At 51.8% G+C, this 16,422-nt stretch overlaps 4 protein-coding genes across 4 annotated transcripts; 3 read left to right on the forward strand and 1 right to left on the reverse strand.

Annotated features, from left to right (window-relative positions):
• Nucleotides 1-33: 33 nt before the first annotated feature.
• Nucleotides 34-8,205, reverse strand: UHO2_02010 (uncharacterized protein; the record flags this gene model as incomplete). Its single annotated transcript, XM_041559447.1, has 1 exon — nucleotides 34-8,205. One exon carries the CDS (start codon nucleotides 8,203-8,205, stop codon nucleotides 34-36), a length of 8,172 nt encoding a protein of 2,723 aa, XP_041415381.1.
• An 826-nt stretch (nucleotides 8,206-9,031) lies between these two features.
• UHO2_02011 (uncharacterized protein) lies at nucleotides 9,032-9,271 on the forward strand (the record flags this gene model as incomplete). Its single annotated transcript, XM_041559448.1, has 1 exon — nucleotides 9,032-9,271. The coding sequence occupies one exon, from the start codon at nucleotides 9,032-9,034 to the stop codon at nucleotides 9,269-9,271; it is 240 nt and encodes a 79-aa protein (XP_041415382.1).
• A 1,917-nt stretch (nucleotides 9,272-11,188) lies between these two features.
• Nucleotides 11,189-11,760, forward strand: UHO2_02012 (uncharacterized protein; the record flags this gene model as incomplete). The annotated part of the gene is made up of 2 exons (XM_041559449.1): nucleotides 11,189-11,226; nucleotides 11,307-11,760. The coding sequence occupies 2 exons, from the start codon at nucleotides 11,189-11,191 to the stop codon at nucleotides 11,758-11,760; spliced, it is 492 nt and encodes a 163-aa protein (XP_041415383.1).
• A 3,429-nt stretch (nucleotides 11,761-15,189) lies between these two features.
• Nucleotides 15,190-16,368, forward strand: UHO2_02013 (putative COQ5 - ubiquinone biosynthesis, methyltransferase; the record flags this gene model as incomplete). Its single annotated transcript, XM_041559450.1, has 1 exon — nucleotides 15,190-16,368. The coding sequence occupies one exon, from the start codon at nucleotides 15,190-15,192 to the stop codon at nucleotides 16,366-16,368; it is 1,179 nt and encodes a 392-aa protein (XP_041415384.1).
• Nucleotides 16,369-16,422: the final 54 nt, after the last annotated feature.

A 16,422-nucleotide genomic window follows, 5' to 3' on the forward strand; every position in this document is an offset into this window, starting at 1 on the left:
TTTTTGATGTCTGAGAGGAACAGAGATGTCAACTCAATCCTTCTCGTCTGTGGTTTCCTTCTTCTGCTCCTCAGCAGCCGCCTGTTCTTCTTCTTCCGGCTCTTCCTCAACGGCGGACAGGCCTTCTTCCTCGTCCTCATCTTCCTCACCGTCCTCATTCTCTTGATCCTCGTCCTCATGTTCATCCGAGGCTTGATCTCCACCTGGCTCCTGAGCATCAGCTTTGCTAACGTGAACAGCGCTCTCATCGAGCGTGTTGTCAGCGCTGGTATCGTCGTGGCCGGAACCGCTGTCCACATCATCTTGATTCCTACCCTCTTCATCATCTTCTTCGTCTTTATAGTCGTCTTCATTCTCATCTTCGTAATCCTCCTCGTCCTCGTAGTCCTCTTCATCTTCGTCCTCTTCATCTTCGTCCTCCTCATCTTCGTCCTCCTCCTCATCTTCGTCCTCGTAATCATCCTCATCCTCTTCCTCATCACCAGACTCGGAAGCAGCTCGTGTAGGCGCACCGCCAAGCCTCGAAAGCAAGGATGCACCACTCTTGTCACCCGCATCTTCCTTCTTCGCAGGTGGAGAAGCACTAGCAAAAGATGAAGTCTTGTTGCTCGATGCAAATGCGCCAAATCCGCCCCCGCCGCTGAAGCTGAAAGCTGACATAGCCGCACCTTCCTCCGACTTGACGGGTGTAGAAGGGCTGGAGGAATTGCCTCCTCCAATAGCGCCGAATGCAGAAACGCTACCGAAGGCCGTCTTGAGTGCTTCATCTGGCTTGTTCGCTTGCGGGTTGAAGCTGAAGGCATTCGCTTTGGGAGCGAAGCTGAACGCAGGCGCCGACTTAGTAGCGCTGCACTCTCCAGCCGTGTTGGACTTGGTGGGCTTGGAGAATGCCCCGAAGCCAAAACCGGGGCTAGACTTGAATGCACCAAATGCAGAAGCAGTCTGCGAGGCAGAGGGGTCAAGCTTGCTGGGTGCGAAGCTGAATGCTGAGGCAGTGCTGGATGTGGATGAAGTGGAAGACTTCTCATCGGCTTTGGGCTTGGGTGGGTAGCTAAAGTCTCCGGCCGGCTTGTCGCTGTCTGACGCTTCCTTGGCTGCGGAAGCCTTGATTACCTCCGCTTGCTTCGAGTCAGACTTTGCTGGCTCTGCGCTTCCCTTCTCTGAGCTGGCTGCGGGCGCAGGAGTGCCGAAGCTAAAAGAAGGTGTCGACTTGGCAGCGGGGGCGGATGAGGACGGAGGAGCAGGAGTAGCAGCAGCCGGATCCTTCTTCTCAGACGAGGCTTGCTCTGTCAATGGTTCCTTGTTCCTCGGCTCGGATGGCTTGCAGAACGTGAAGGAGTTCGGGTCGGGCAATGCCTTGTCTTTGGCATCCTTGTCCCTGACATCCTCGACCCTAGCATCCTCGCCCTTGACCGTCTCCTTGCCCTCACCAGGCTCCTCAGTCTTTGGTTCGTCCTTGTTCCCATCCGCCTTGCTGTCCTTGAAGTCTTCATCTTCCTTGGCAACCTCGTTGTCCTCAGCACTCTCCTTATCCTTGTCGTCCTTGTCCTTTGTTTCCGCAGCATGGGCCTCGGCCCTGCTCCCCGTGGCTGGTTTGGCAACAGCAGCAGCAGGAGCGAAGCTGGAGCTAGGGGTCGCGGGCTGCGAAGACTGAGCAGACGAGCTAGCCGGCGAGGTCGTCTCCTTCTTGTCAAAGTTGGCAAAGCTGAATGATCCAGACTCTGGCTTAGCGGAAGGAGTTGTGCTCAAAGGGGCGACGTCCTTCTGGCCAAGGTCGCCAAAGCTGAAGCCGGTGGTGGCTGGCTTCGTTTGGTCCGACGTAGCTAGACCCGTGGTCTCCTTCTTGCCAAAGTTGGCGAAGGAGAAGCCACCAGCGGCTGCCTGGTTCTGTTCTGCAGACGAAGAGGTCGCAGCCGGTGTTTCGGCCCTTTTGCCGAGATCGCCAAAGTTGAAAGAAGGCTTTGCGCTTGCAGCAGGGTCAGGAGCATCGCTCTTTGGTGCATCCTTGTTCGCGCTAGTACCGAATCCGCTGAAGCCTTTGAAGGCAGGTGTTGAGTTCACGCCCGATGCCATTTCTTTCGGCTTAGGCGCAAGAGGCTGGGCGAAGAAGTCGGAGGCCGCCTTGGTAGGAGCTGCCGCATTGGCGTTTTTTGAGCCGGCGATTGCATCCGCACCACCAGTACTGCTAGCAGGAGGGAGTGCGACGGCGACACCTCTTGACTTGGACTTGGTGTGCGAAGAGCGGATTGTGCTGGGACTGGAGCTTGGCGCGCGTCCTCCTGGCTGGAATTGTGTGTCTTCCTCTGCGGGCAGATCGAACATGTCAGCAGGCATGGTGTTGAGCTTGCCGAAGTTGATTGCAGAGAGTTTGGCACCACCGAACGGAGATGAGACCGGTGCGGGGTTTGTCGTAGGTGCGGACGCAGGAGTCCACGCAGGCTTGCTCTGGTTTTGGCTCATCGCCGGCGTAGAGGAGGAGCTGAAGCCGCTGAAGGGCGCTGCCGACGGCTTGGCTGCAGCAACGGTGGACGGGCCGAAGCCGCCTAAGTTCAACGGTGAAGGCGCAGGTGACTTTGCAGCTGGAGCTGCTGGTGCGGCAGTCGTGGTAGTGCCTGAGGCAGGAACAGGTGTATTGCCGAATCCGGTGAAAAGACTGCCTGCGGGTTTTGGAGACGCGGCAGCAGCTGGCGCACCGAAGCTGCCAAAGTTCAAGGGGGTTGCAGAAGCAGAGGGCTCAATGTCTGAGGCCGCTGGCACAGCGGTTGAAGACGCAAGAGAAACAGCAGGCGAAGAACCGAAGCAAGCGAATGGTGGTGACACGGACTTTGCAGAAGCAGCAGCCGGAGTGCCGAACCCGCCGAAGCTGAGAGGTGTGGGAGGAACCGCTGGCTTTTGAGCTTGGGCAGGTGCAGCCGCTTGGGTTGCTATTGCGGGGCCTGCAGAAGCGCTGGATTTCGGGCCAGGCGATGCAGGAAAGCCAAAGCGGGGTGGAGCACCATTTGTTGCGGTAGCGGTCGTAGCAGAGGAGGCCGGTGGTGGGGGAGGGTTTGAAAGCATGGGAACAGGTACAGTCTTTCCAGCTGATGCAAACTGGTCCGCTGCGGGTTTTGACCGCACCGCAGATGGCACTGTCGCTTGACCTTGTGACGCAGGCGCAGAAGTCTTAGGTGGTGCTGCCGCAGATGGCGCAGCTGGTGCAGAAGATTGACGCTTGCCGAGATGGACAGGTCCCTTAGCAAAAGCAATCTGAAGGTCTGAACCTTGCATCGGTGTAGTCGTCTTCCTCTGCGAACGCTGCGAGGTAGGAAAAGCGCGGGTATTGAGGGCAGGCTTTTGACGAGCATTGAGGAAGACGTCAATACTATCGCTCTTGATCCTCTCCGCTCGAGTGATTTCATCTGCAGACCTGATCGTCGTAGCTGCAGGAAGTGTATGCATCAGACTGCTCACGTCATTGAGCGCAGCACCTTCATCGATGCCACTGACTACTGAGACAGAGCGTGATAGCGCACGGCTAGGCTCCCTAGACGAAAGAAACTGGTCTGATGGCCTCATGAGGTCCATTTCGAGCGCCAGGTTGTCAAGCTCCAGCGTCACAGCTGTCGTACGTGCAGTGATGTTGCGGCAAGCCCTTGCAACAGAATCCAAGCTGGGCGCCTTGAGGGCAGCACGACCAGCCTTGGCATGCTGCAGCTTGTCCTTCAGTACAGCAAGGTACTCCTCGAGCTCGAAGATGCGGTCTCGAACGACTTGGCTTGCCTTGCGCAGCTTGTTCTGGTTCTCGACATGTTCGGGCCCGAGTTGTCGAATGCGAATCATCTTGGCAAATTCAGGATCGCTGCGGGCGCGGATGAAACGTGCCACCTCTTCGCGCTTAGCTTCGGCCTTGAGCTGAAGACTTTGCAGCTCTGCCACTTTGCGTTTGTGCGAGGCGGCTTCGTCCTCGATGCGTTGGGTGAGTGGCTTGAGCGACTTGGCCAAGATCAGCATCTTGGGCAGATCACCGAACGACCACTTGGAGGAATCGGCAAAGTCCTCCACTGTATGCGCACGTCCCGTCGGAGCACGGAGATCGGCCAAAAAAGCAGCGCACTGGTCGACGTTCGAGCGAAGAACTTCGAGTTCCTGCGTCAAGACGAGATACGCCTTGAGGAACTCGCCCTGAAGTCCACTTTCGGTCACCTTGGCTGGTCCGTCTTTGTTTGCTGAAGACAACTGAGGTGTACGACCAGCAACCAGAGGACTGCCTGAACGCACGTATGCGCTCTTGCTGGCAGGTGCCAGCGTCTGAGCTTTTGGTGCGGTGTCGGACGGTTGCATTGCCTTCGCAGCACCAAACCCGTCGAAAGAAGGGACGGGTGCCGAAGCAGGGACAGCAGCAGCGGGCTTTGCACCAAAGCCTGATGAGCCGAAAACGGGCTTTGAAGAATCTTGCTGGAATGAGAAGGGTTTGTTGGTGCTTGCAGCAGGTGCACCTGGCTCCCCAAGTGAGCCTTTTGAAGTCTCGTCCGAGCTGGTCACAGGCGCAGAAGCGAGGGGCGAGCTGCTCCTGGGTGCGCTCGAGTTGATGCCAAGGAATGAGCCGGAGCCGGCTGGCGCGGATGCTTGCGTCGCTTTCGCAGTCGCTGGCGCAGACGCAGCAGCACTTGCCGGTGCTGTCTTTTCGCTGGGCTCAGCTGACGGGACAGCACCAGATGTGGGCGAAGCCACGGACTTATTGAGATTGCCGAACGAGAATGCAGGCGCATCCTTGTTCTGGGATGCGTTTGAAGCTGCAGGCGTCGAGAACCCTGCAAAGCCACCAAAGCCTGACGGTTTCGCAGCTGACAATGTCTGTGCAGTACCCGTGTTGTTGGAAAAGGAGAAGGTCAAGCTAGGCTTTTGCGTCTCTGTTGGTGCTGGCGCCTCCTTTGCCTGCTCACTGTCGGACTTGGTCTGAGAAGATGCTGCAAATCCAGACAAGGAGGAGGCAGCAGTGTTTTCGGCAGGCTTCGCTGAGGGTGCAAAGGAGAAGGGGGCAGGTGATGCGGACTTTGCATTCGCTTTGCCGTCTTGACCAGCGATCGCTGCCTTGTTGTCGGCAGGGTTGAATGAGAACGATGCGGGCGGGTCAGCCGCTTTTGCGGGAGCGCCAGAGAAGCTGAAAGATGGCTTGCTCGGCTCAGCGGACTTCTTTGCTGCATCGGAGTCAGAGGATCCGAAGTCGTTCTTCCGACCCTCCTCGTTTGCTGACGTATCCTTCGACTGAGCAGCAGGCGCATCGGTTGAAGGTGTCTCGTTCGGTGCAGGAGAGTGCGGGCTCGCCTTGTTGTTGTTGCCAAAGGAGAAGGGCTGACTGCCAAAGCTGGCACTCGCATTCAAGCCCGGTTTGAGAGAACTGAAGGCTGGCTGAGGTTGGGGAGGCGAGGTTGCCTTTGCCCCTTGAGCGCCTTTGTTCGAAGCATCCTGGGCGGTGGTACTGCTGGTAGAGGTCGCCGATGGGTTCAAAGAGAAGGGCTTCGAGGCAGCCTCGCTTTTTGGTGTCTGTACAGTCGAGTCGACGCCCGAGTCTGGAGTCGTGGTACCGTCAGCCTTCTTCTCGGACTGCGCTGCCGGTTTGGACTGCGATTGAGACGACGAAGCCGAGTCGTTGCTGCCGAGCATGTCTCCGAGTCCGCCAAAGGAGAAACTACCTGAGTCTTTGTTGCCATTGCCAGCTGACTCTTGCCCTTTGCTCTTCGCCTCCTTATCCTCCGTGGCCCTGTTAGCTGCAAATGCGGAGAAAGATCCCTGGCCAAAGCTCGAAGCTGACGAGCCCAAAGCTGGGGCATTTTGCAAACCGGAGTTGGACGAGCCAAAGAGGCCTTTTGGCGCTTCTGTTCCTTTGCTATCCAACTTGCCTCCACTACCGAACAAAGAAGTTGAAGATGGACTGGCAGCTGAGCCGAAAGCACTGCCGGACTTTGCCGCAAAGCCACCGAAACCAGACCCACTGGAGGTAGTCTTGCTGTCCGAACTGCTGGTCGACGAGCCAAACGCGCCAAATGCCGAGCCTGAGCTTGGCTGCGCGTTGTTTGTGGTCTTTGATGCGAAGGGAGAAGACATTGCAGACCCGGACGCAGGAGTAGAGCCGAAAGAAGAAGTAGAGCCGAAAGCAGAGGTGGAGCCAAAGGCTGATGTACTTCCGAAGCCGGATGACGAACCGAAAGCTGGAGCTGACGTCTGACCAAATGCCGAGCCTTGACCGAAGGCTTGTTTGGCTGCTGCTGCCTGACCGAATGCCGAGGTGGTGCCAAAAGCTGATGCTCCAGTCGAAGAGGTCCGAGTCGGAGCGGGAGAAGGCGATCCGAAAGCAGACGCGGCCGATTTTGCCCCAAAACCACTGGTTGCGGAAGTCGACCTTGACGGTGTTGCAGTCGCTGTCGTCGATGCAGCCTTGTCCGTACTATCAGGCGCAGGCGGGGGAGTTGCGCTATCCTTGCCGGCATTTGATGCAGATCCGAATCCAAAGCCGGTGGAACCGAATGCGGATGCAGGCTTGCCGTTGCCAGCTCCATCGCTGAATGCACCAAATCCGAAGCCACTGTTCGGCTTTGACGCTGAGCCAAAGGCTGGTGATGTAGTCGAGGCGGCTGAAGGTGGTGCAAATGCTGACGATTGACCGAATGCAGGTGCCGCAGATCCAAAAGCAGACTTTGTGCCGCCAAACGCTGATGTCTGACCAAAGGCAGATGGTTGGCCGAAGGCAGAGGTGGATCCCAATGCTGGCGTGGATGAGCTGGGCTGGCTCGGTGTTGATGGAGCGGGAGCAGGGGTGCTAGTTGCTGGTGTAGTCGCGGACGAAGGGGTGGAAGTGGGGGCTGCGGCTGGAGTGGTCGAAGGCATGACCATGCCTTGGAAGGGACCCAGTGTGTTGATGACGTTGTAGGCTAGCAGTACGCCATCCGATGTGTACACGTAAAGTATGGGAACAGCAGGCAGCGTAGTGTTGCTATCACCGCGAGCGACTGCGTTTGGATCATCGACTTCATCTGTTGAGGTGAGGTCGAAGTCGATGGCGATAGGGGCAGTATCGGATGACTCGTCGACAGATGAAAAAGGCAAGATCGGCTTGGACGTCTCTTCGAGCTCTACGGTGGACCAAGCTGCTGCGCCTGCGTCAGTGGAAGAGCAAGAAACGAGACCGACATCAGTGCTTGGTCCACTGGCGACAAAGACGAGATGTTTGGAGGGCTCCCATCCTTTGAGCCATGCTGTGTAACGGGTGCCTGGACGAGATGTGTCTCCGTATGGTGGGGCTGGATCCAGAGGCATTTTGGCAAAGGTGATCTGTCCTGCCTTGGTATCGCGGAGGATGGTGTAGACTTTGTACGAGTGCTCCGGGTCATCGTCGGGAGATCCTGAAGATGGTAGATTGTACGTTGCAACGAAAACGTGGTTCTCGAGCCAGCGAAGGTCTGACACGTAGTATGACCCTTCCAAAGACCAAGGCTTGGTGATGCAATCTTTGCGTTCTCCCTCTGGAGTGATCTGGACAATTTCGCCGGATTGGAGACCAACCGCGATTTGCTTACCCTTGACCGACCAGCAAACGGCTGTAGCGCGGGAGCCTGTCGCATCAAGTTGAGCACCGAAGAAACCGGAGCTGATATTCACCATGATGGGGGTGCCGGAGTTGACGCCAGGTGTGCCATCTTGTCGGTAAAGAGCCACTGCGAGTTCCGGGCGATCAGAAGGATTGGGCACAAGGTCGATCAGAGAGAGGCCAGGTGACGGTGGCTGGAGGGTGAAGAGAGGTTCGAGCTTGGTTCCGTTGACGAGACCTGAAACCGACCATGCGGCGATGACACCATTCTGAAAGCCGACCAAGACAGAACTGTGATTGTTGGCAGAGCTGATGAAGGTTGGTGTTGATGCAATGGAGCTGAGTGCGTTCGTGTCTAATGATCGTAATGGTTGGTCGAAGGTTGGCGTAGTGTTGCGAACAGCAGACTTGAAGAAGGATCTGAGCTCGGACAGCTTGATGACGGAAAAGCCGGAGTTGGTAACGGCAAAGGCAAGGCCATCGACGTTGGACACTGAGAGCAAATTGGTGTGCAACTTGCTTTCTGCTACCTGCAGCGGTTCCGAGAGTCGAACGGTGACATCTTTGGCGACCTGTCGAAGGAGCAAGTGCTTGGCCTCGGTCTCTGAAGCCTCGGCTTCCGTGTACGATAAGGAAGCCATGATGGTGTGCAAAGGAGGACTTCTGGGAGCAGCACGAGTGAACGGTCGGTGGAAGCAGCTGTTGGCTCTGCCTATCAGTACTGAGAGCCTTAAGAAGCCTTCACCGCCGGCGTTGCATGGACTGACTGACTGAGCACTGATGGTCGCGTTGCAGCTGTGATTGATGATGGTGCTGAGCCGAAGCGTCGGATGCGCTGGCAGAGGTCAAGAGATAGCTGACAGAGTGTCTTTGGAAGGTCCGACAAAAGGGCGAAAGAAAGCTTTGGTGAACAACAGTTCCGCAACTCTCAGCATTTCGACGTCTGACATGTTGGAAATCTGTGTTGTTGCTCGAAGCGAAAGACAGATCGGCCAACTCAAATCGGGGGCCGATTTCCAGGAAGAATTGCTGCGCATTTTCGGTCGCGAAAAGAATCTCTCAAACGCAATGCAGTTGAAGCATGTGATACCTCGGCATAGAAGCATGTGGTCGCTCGGAGCATGCAACCTTCGCCGAGCCCACATCCATTCACCAACTTCACTCACTTGGACTTGATGCAGTGCCTGGGCCAACTGCTGAACCTCAAGATGCTGGTCATCAACAGCTGGTGTTTTCCTCCTCCCCTTTAGTTTCCCATTCATGCTCTAACCAATCAGCTCCTGGTATCATACATGCATACAGAGGGCATTGAGACATATATAAACACTCAATTCATCATGTACTTAGGAATGACTCATTATCACAATTTGATACTTGTGATCATCGATATCGGCACATCTTTGATAATGACAACACTCTTTAACTGATTAAGAGTCTGACTGCTCTTGCTACATGGTCCTCGACACCATGCCTTCACAACCCAATGACCTGCACCCTGCCAATGACCCCTCACTCGAGGACTCCTCTGATGAACAGGCTGAAATGATTCTGGTACCTGCAGACCATCAAAGAACCACCAACCCCTCCGACAATTCAGACAGTGATGACAGCAAACCAAATGAACCCCTACTTGATCTTAATGACATCAACAAAATGAATATCAACACCCTCCAGAACATTGTCACCCAATCCACCCTGTGCAAATGAGCCAAAACTTCCTCATATAAGCTACCCTCCAAATGCTGCAGCTTCCTCCAGGAAGTGTCACAGCTCAATGATGCACTGAAGGAGACTCCAAAGCTGACTACAAAGAACTGGTATGCCTGGAACCCCCGCTTCTGGGACACAATGACCTTGTGGTCTCCAGCTCTCAAACATGTTGACAGCACTATAAAACTGGGTGACAGAAAGTATGACCAGAGACTAGATGCAAAGCTCCACACAATTATCCAAAGCAATGCCAAGCTCATTGGACAGGACAACATGAACTACCTCTTCATGTGACCTGCAAATGCCAAACCCTGGAAGGTTCACAAGTTATACAGCTGGCTCAAGAAAGACCTCACCAAGATGGAACACATCACTGAGTCAACCCTCCTCTATGAAGCCAGCAGAATCTGCATGTTCAATGCAGATGTCTGCAAGCTTGCCAAAGACATCAATGAGCATTGGGCCAAGGCCGAAGCCATAGGATACAACCTAACACAGGTCCTCAAGATCAAAATGCTCATTGACCAAGCCAAGTTCATGATGGTGCACAACAATTGTATCATGAACCTTCAAGATAATGGTCAAGGAATGGATTATGATGTGATCTGTGCTGCCTTGTTCAAATGACAGGATGACATGGCAACAAGACCAAACCATAGGAGTGACAGCAAGAACACTCAAGCTTTTGCAGCTGATGGACAGATTACAAATCAAGACTCTTACAGTATGGGAAAACCAGGCCCCAATGGTCACTGTAAGTGTTATTACTGTCAAGGTGAAAACCACATCAGTCAGTTCTGCCCCAAGAACCCAAACAGTGAACTCCAGACACCTAATGATGCCAGTCACATCTTACCCCCTAATGGCAACCAGAAGTCCAGCTAGGATGCCTGGTGCACCATTGCTACTGCTTACTGCCCATCCCTAGATCATCAATCCAATGCATGGATTGTAGACTCAGGAGCAACTGATCACATTACAAAAACAAAATGATTCTCATATCCTCCACTCTGTGCTTTGGCTTTGTGAAAACTGCCAGTGGAGCAATGATTCATATTGTAGCTAAAGGTCAAGTTATTATTAATGCCAATGGACATGAGGTGCATCTATCTAATGTACTTTATGTCCCAGATGCAAATATAAACCTGATGTCAGTGTGGGCCTTAGCAGATGATGGCATATGAGTGACTTTTGAACATGATAAGACATGTCTTGAATGGCCCAATGGTCATGAAATACATGGATATGCAAACCCTCATACAAGACACTGGGAGATCATCCCAAGTAACTTGCAGATATTAACAACAATGATTGATGATGAGATAACCGATCTACTGGACTGATTCGACCCTGAAGACACACCAAGAAAATGTGAATTCAGTAAATGCTTCATTCACAAATGGTGTGGCCACCCTGGTTGAGATAAGACCCAAACCATTGAAAAGATCTATGGGATCCATGCCACAACAGATGAATGCCAAGATTGCATGGCAAGCAAATCAACAAAAGCTCAGATGGGTCCAAGCAATAGAAAATGCTCCAAGGCACCCCTTGAACTGCTGCATGTCAATTTGGCCACACACTTCTCAACAAGGATGGAATACTCATGTCTTCTGGTAGCAGTAGATGATGCCTCAAGCTTCACATATGTCAAACCAATGAGAATGAAATCAGATGCACTTCATATATTGAAAGAATGGGTGAACTATGCCAAAGTGCAAACTGGTCATAGACTCAAAACAATATGAATGGACAATGGCAGGGAATGGGAATCTGCAGCTGCAATCACATGGCAGAATGACACCAGATTCTGGTGGCAAAAGACATCCCCATATAATAGTGAGCAAAATGGAAAGGCTGAATGGACAATCAGGACCATCAAGAACATGATGGTGGTGATGATGCAGACCCACAATGTACCTCAAATGTTCTGGCCATTTGCAGCAGAGGCAGTAGCATTTATGAAAAATGTCACACCTAACGTCCAAAATTAGATACCATAAAGCATATTTTATAATGAAGATCCCCATAGGCCTTTTGGCCTACTTAGGACATTTGGATGCCTTGCCTGGGTACATCTGCCCAAGGCAAAAAGGAAAAAGTTAGATGATACTGCCATCCCTGCAATCTTCATTGGATATGATGAAGAGCACAAGGGATGGAAATTCATCTCAAATCAGCACAATCCTCCCATCTTTTGGTCAAACACTGCAAGGTTCTTGGAGAATAAGTCTTGGCAAGATTGTATGGAGACACAACCACTTCAAGAAATAGATACAATACAACATGACAACTCAGAAGATGTGGAAGATCTGAGGTATACCAATGAGGATATCCATGATGAACAACTACAACGACAGATCAATCACATCTACCGACCAGACAAGGATGGGACCCAGGGAATACCACAACCAACAAAATCTGATGAAATCCAAGAAGGTCTGGTGGATGATAGGATCAAATCAGCACAAAAAGTTTACCCATGATTACACCCAACCATGATAGCCAAATCTTTCTGAATCTATGGAAAACAGTTGCCACAACCAATGGAACTACATAACTTCCAAGAGAAACTCCAACATCAGGGGAGGTTGACCAAGTTCACCCTCCCAAAGCCAAACACAAGTGCCAACACCATTACCACCAGCAACTTCAAACCAACCATCCATGAAGCACTCAACAGCCCAGATCAGATTCACTGGCGTGAAGCGATTTGTGCTGAGATGGAAGGACTTCAGAGCATGGGGATTTGGGAAATCATCGATAAGCCACACAATGCACACTTAGTGGATTCCAAACTTGTACTCAATGTCAAAACTGATGCTAATGGAATACCATACAAGTTTAAAGCCCACTTCTGTGCATGAGGTTTTTCACAGTGAGAAGGATTGGACTATATGGAAATCTTTGCACCAGTTGTACCCCATGATGCCATCTGGACAGTACTAGTCATTGCAGCAAGATTTGATTGGGAATTGGACTCCATTGACATGTGACAGGCCTACCTGAATGCAAAGCTGGAGCACATGATCTTCCTCAAACCACTGGTGGGGGCAAACATACCACCTGGGAAGGTCTATATGCTCAACAAAAGTCTTAATGGTCTGAAACAGTCTGGGCAAGAATGGCATAAAGAGTTGGATTCACACCTTAGATACTTGGGATTTTTCCCTGCATGAGGAATTCCATGTGTCTACCTCTGTGGGACAGGTGAAGAACAAGTGGTCATCATCATATACATTGACAACATGCTTATTACTGCCCCACAAAGATCACAGGTTGACACAGTAAAGCAAGCAATAGTTGATAAATGGAAGATCAAGGACAACGGCCCTGCAAAGGAGTTCCTGAAGATCAAAATCACATGCAACAGGGAGAACCAAACAATGGATCTGGACCAGTGAGCCTACATCAAGGAGAACATCAATGAATGGATCATGCCCAACCAGAAAACTTGGGTTCCCATGGTGAAAACACCCACCAAGGCCCTCGAAGATGCAGAGATCCCAAACAATGTTAAACAAAAGTACCCTACCTTAGTAGGAAAACTCCTCTGGATCTCAAACACCATCTGACTGGATATATGCTATGCAGTCAACACCTTAGTGAGACACATGTCCTGGCCAATGACAGAGGCCATGCAAGCGGCACTATGCGTTGTGAAGTATCTCAATCAGACACAAGACGAAGTCCTATGAATTGGCAGGAAAGAAAATGACAGTGTGTCAGAGGTCGCGCACCTGAAACCTGAGATCTGTAGTAGTATTGATACTATCACCGATTCTGTCGAGTTATGCGACAGTGCTAATGGTATTACGTTTCCTAGTGAAATATGCGACAGAGCCATCTCTGTTGCTTTTCTTGTTGGAATCTGTAGTTGTATTGATGTTATGACAGATTTCAACTGACCCCTGTGGACACTCTGTCCAGAGGTAGCTCGGCATGATCAAAATACAATATGACTCTAAGTGAACTTGATGTGACACCAATGGTCTGGTGTGAGTATGGATTGATGACATCGACACAAGTGTCCAGTGTGTCAACTAGTGCTTGAGGTGATCCCCAGGCCACAGTGGACAGCTGCCTTCAGTTCTATTGTTATCCAGACCACTGGTTTGCTACGAACTGCCTTCAGACATCAGGAAACAGTGATACAACACACACCCTTCAATGAGGAGCAATCTTTTGATTACTACTATGCTGACTGTGAACTAATGATACTTATTTGCTTGAAGTAATACTAGTTGTTATGGTGTATAGAGTGGATGAGGATCCACTCAACCACTAGTGACGAGAAGGTATGGCTTTATACCTCTTCACAGTGGCACCAGTGCCACTGCTCCTGCTCTCTCTCCAGAGAGTACCTTCTGTGTCGAGTACTTCACAGGAGTCTTCAATGAGACCCCTCCTCCTCATTGCATTGTCCCATCTGTCTTTCCTGAGCTGTGCCGACTCCATCGACACTGCTCCTCCTCCTTCTGTCCTCCTTGCTGGTTTCTCTTACACAGCTCTCCTTCCTTCGACCGGTGACAGTCCCCTATCTTGTGTGCCCCTGAGTGGTAACCAGCTGCATGCTCCTGAGCTCGGTCCCCCTCTTGGTGGCACTTGGTCCTGCTCCCCCCACAGAAGCTCATGGTACACCTGTTCCTATCACTGATCTCTGCAGAATCTGTGATAGGATCTCTCCTATTACCAATTCTGGCAGAATCCACCATACCCCCTCTCATATCACCGATCTTGGTGTGATCCATAGTACCATCTTCCCTTGAGCTGATCCTGGGCTCGTAGTACTATCCTCCTTCCTGCTGATCTTGATGAGATCTGTCATAGAGTCAGTACTATTACCAATCTCAGTGAATTCTGCTTCAAATCCCAAGATCTGCCCAATCCCTTGATTCCTGTGCTCCCTTCATATGAGCTTGACAGATCCTCTAGCTTCTGCGCATCCCCCCCCATGACACAGTGCAATTGAAGCATTCACTGATGCCAACTGGGCATCGGATCCCAACACTGACTGAAAGAGCACTTCTGGTTTGACTGTCAAGGTATTTGGTAGTACAGTAACATGGAGCTTGCATGTCCAGAAATGTGTCACCAGCTCAGCCATTGAGGCTGAATACCTTGCCACATCAAGAACTGCTCATGAAGTGCTGTTCCATAGGCACCTCTTATGAAGCCTGGGATTTGGTGATCACATGCCTATAATGCTCACAGACAATACAGGTTGCATTCAGGTAGCAAAAGACCCTGTAATGCACTCCAAACTCAAGCATATTGATACAAAGTATCACCTTATCGATGATCATGTACAGGAAGGCAAAATCATGATCAAATATGTTAAGACAGAAGACAACATAGCTGATTTCCTCATGAAACCCATTGCCCATAACCTATTAGCATCCACCCACAATCAGCTAGAGATGGTCACCATCATGCCACTCAAGTGCTCAGTTGGCGAGGAGGGGAGTTGAAGCATGTGATACCTCAGCATAGAAGCATGTGGTTGCTCGGAGCATGCAACCTTCGCTGAGCCCACATCCATTCACCAACTTTGCTCACTTGGACTTGATGCAGTGCCTGGGCTGACTGCTGAACCTCAAGATGCTGGTCATCAACAGCTGGTGTTTTCCTCCTCCCCTTTAGTTTCCCATTCATGCTCTAACCAATCAGCTCCTGGTATCATACATGCATACAGAGGGCATTGAGACATATATAAACACTCAATTCATCATGTACTTAGGAATGACTCATTATCACAATTTGATACTTGTGATCATCGATATCGGCACATCTTTGATAACGACGACGCTCTTTAACTAATGCAACTCCGTTTTCCGGAATTCTTGCAACGCTTCCCGTACACATCTTCTCGTCGTACCCCTCACACTGCTTACTAGACAACATTGAGAATCGAGATGGTGGCCCAACGATACACACTCTCGGCGCTCAGGTCGACACTGTCGGCTGCCTCTAACGCGCCTCGCCAATCAGTTGCCACTTCGTCACGCTCGTTTGTTTCGACTCCATATAGCAGATCGGATCGACCACCTACCGGTACCTACCCACCCTCTTCGCATCAGGATAATGACACACCTTCCACTTCGAGCTCGAACCCCAATGCATTCTCTTCGACAAGGCCTGCTGCCACTTTTGGCACTGATGGACCAGCATCCGGGAACAAGCAGACCCACTTCGGATTCAAGTCGGTGGCGGAGGAAGAAAAGGAGTCGATGGTTGCCTCGGTCTTCTCATCTGTAGCATCCAAGTACGATGTCATGAACGATGCTATGTCGCTCGGTATTCATCGCTTGTGGAAGGATCACTTTGTCTCCAAGTTGGATCCTCGTGGAGGTATCAAGGTTCTCGACGTAGCGGGAGGCACGGGTGACATTGCATTGCGTATTCTCGACCATGCCAGGACAAAGCACTTTGACCGCGAGACACACGTCACCATTCTCGACATCAACCCTGCTATGCTCAAGGAGGGTCAGAAGCGATTCAAGCAGACCATGTACTGGGGCGGACCGCAAGTAAGCTTCCAGCTTGGCAATGCGGAACAGCTTGACTCGACCATGGAAGTTCCCCCCGAGCTTGTTCGTGGTCCTAATAGCAAGCAGCCTCACCTCCCGCCACTTGTGAGCAAGCCGATCCCTGACGAGTCGATTGACCTGTTCACAATGGCATTCGGAATCCGAAATTGTACACACATCGATGAGGTGCTCCAGCAAGCCTACCGTGTCTTGAAGCCTGGCGGTGTTTTCAGCTGTCTCGAGTTTGGCAAGGTCAACGTCCCCTTCTTGGCTGAAGCATACAGGCAGTACAGCTTCAACGTGCTTCCTCCCTTGGGTCAAATGCTAGCCGGTGACCGCGCTTCATACCAGTATCTTGTCGAGTCGATCGAGCGATTCCCAACACAACCTCAATTCGCAAGGATGATGAAGGATGCTGGCTTCCACTTGCCTGGCTCGCCCACCGCAACTAGTCTCGGCTTCCCAGCAGAGTCCGGCAATGCAACAGGTGCTGAAGACGTGGCAGGTGCTTGGGAAGATCTTACATTTGGTGTCGCTACCATCTGGACTGGCATCAAGCTCTGATTGCCACGACGTTGCGCATCGAGCTTGAGCTAACTTGTACCCGTTTCAGTCCGT

The sequence above is a fragment of the Ustilago hordei genome, assembly GCF_900519145.1.
Source record: "Ustilago hordei strain Uho2 genome assembly, contig: UHO2_contig_03, whole genome shotgun sequence".
NCBI lineage: Eukaryota > Fungi > Basidiomycota > Ustilaginomycetes > Ustilaginales > Ustilaginaceae > Ustilago > Ustilago hordei.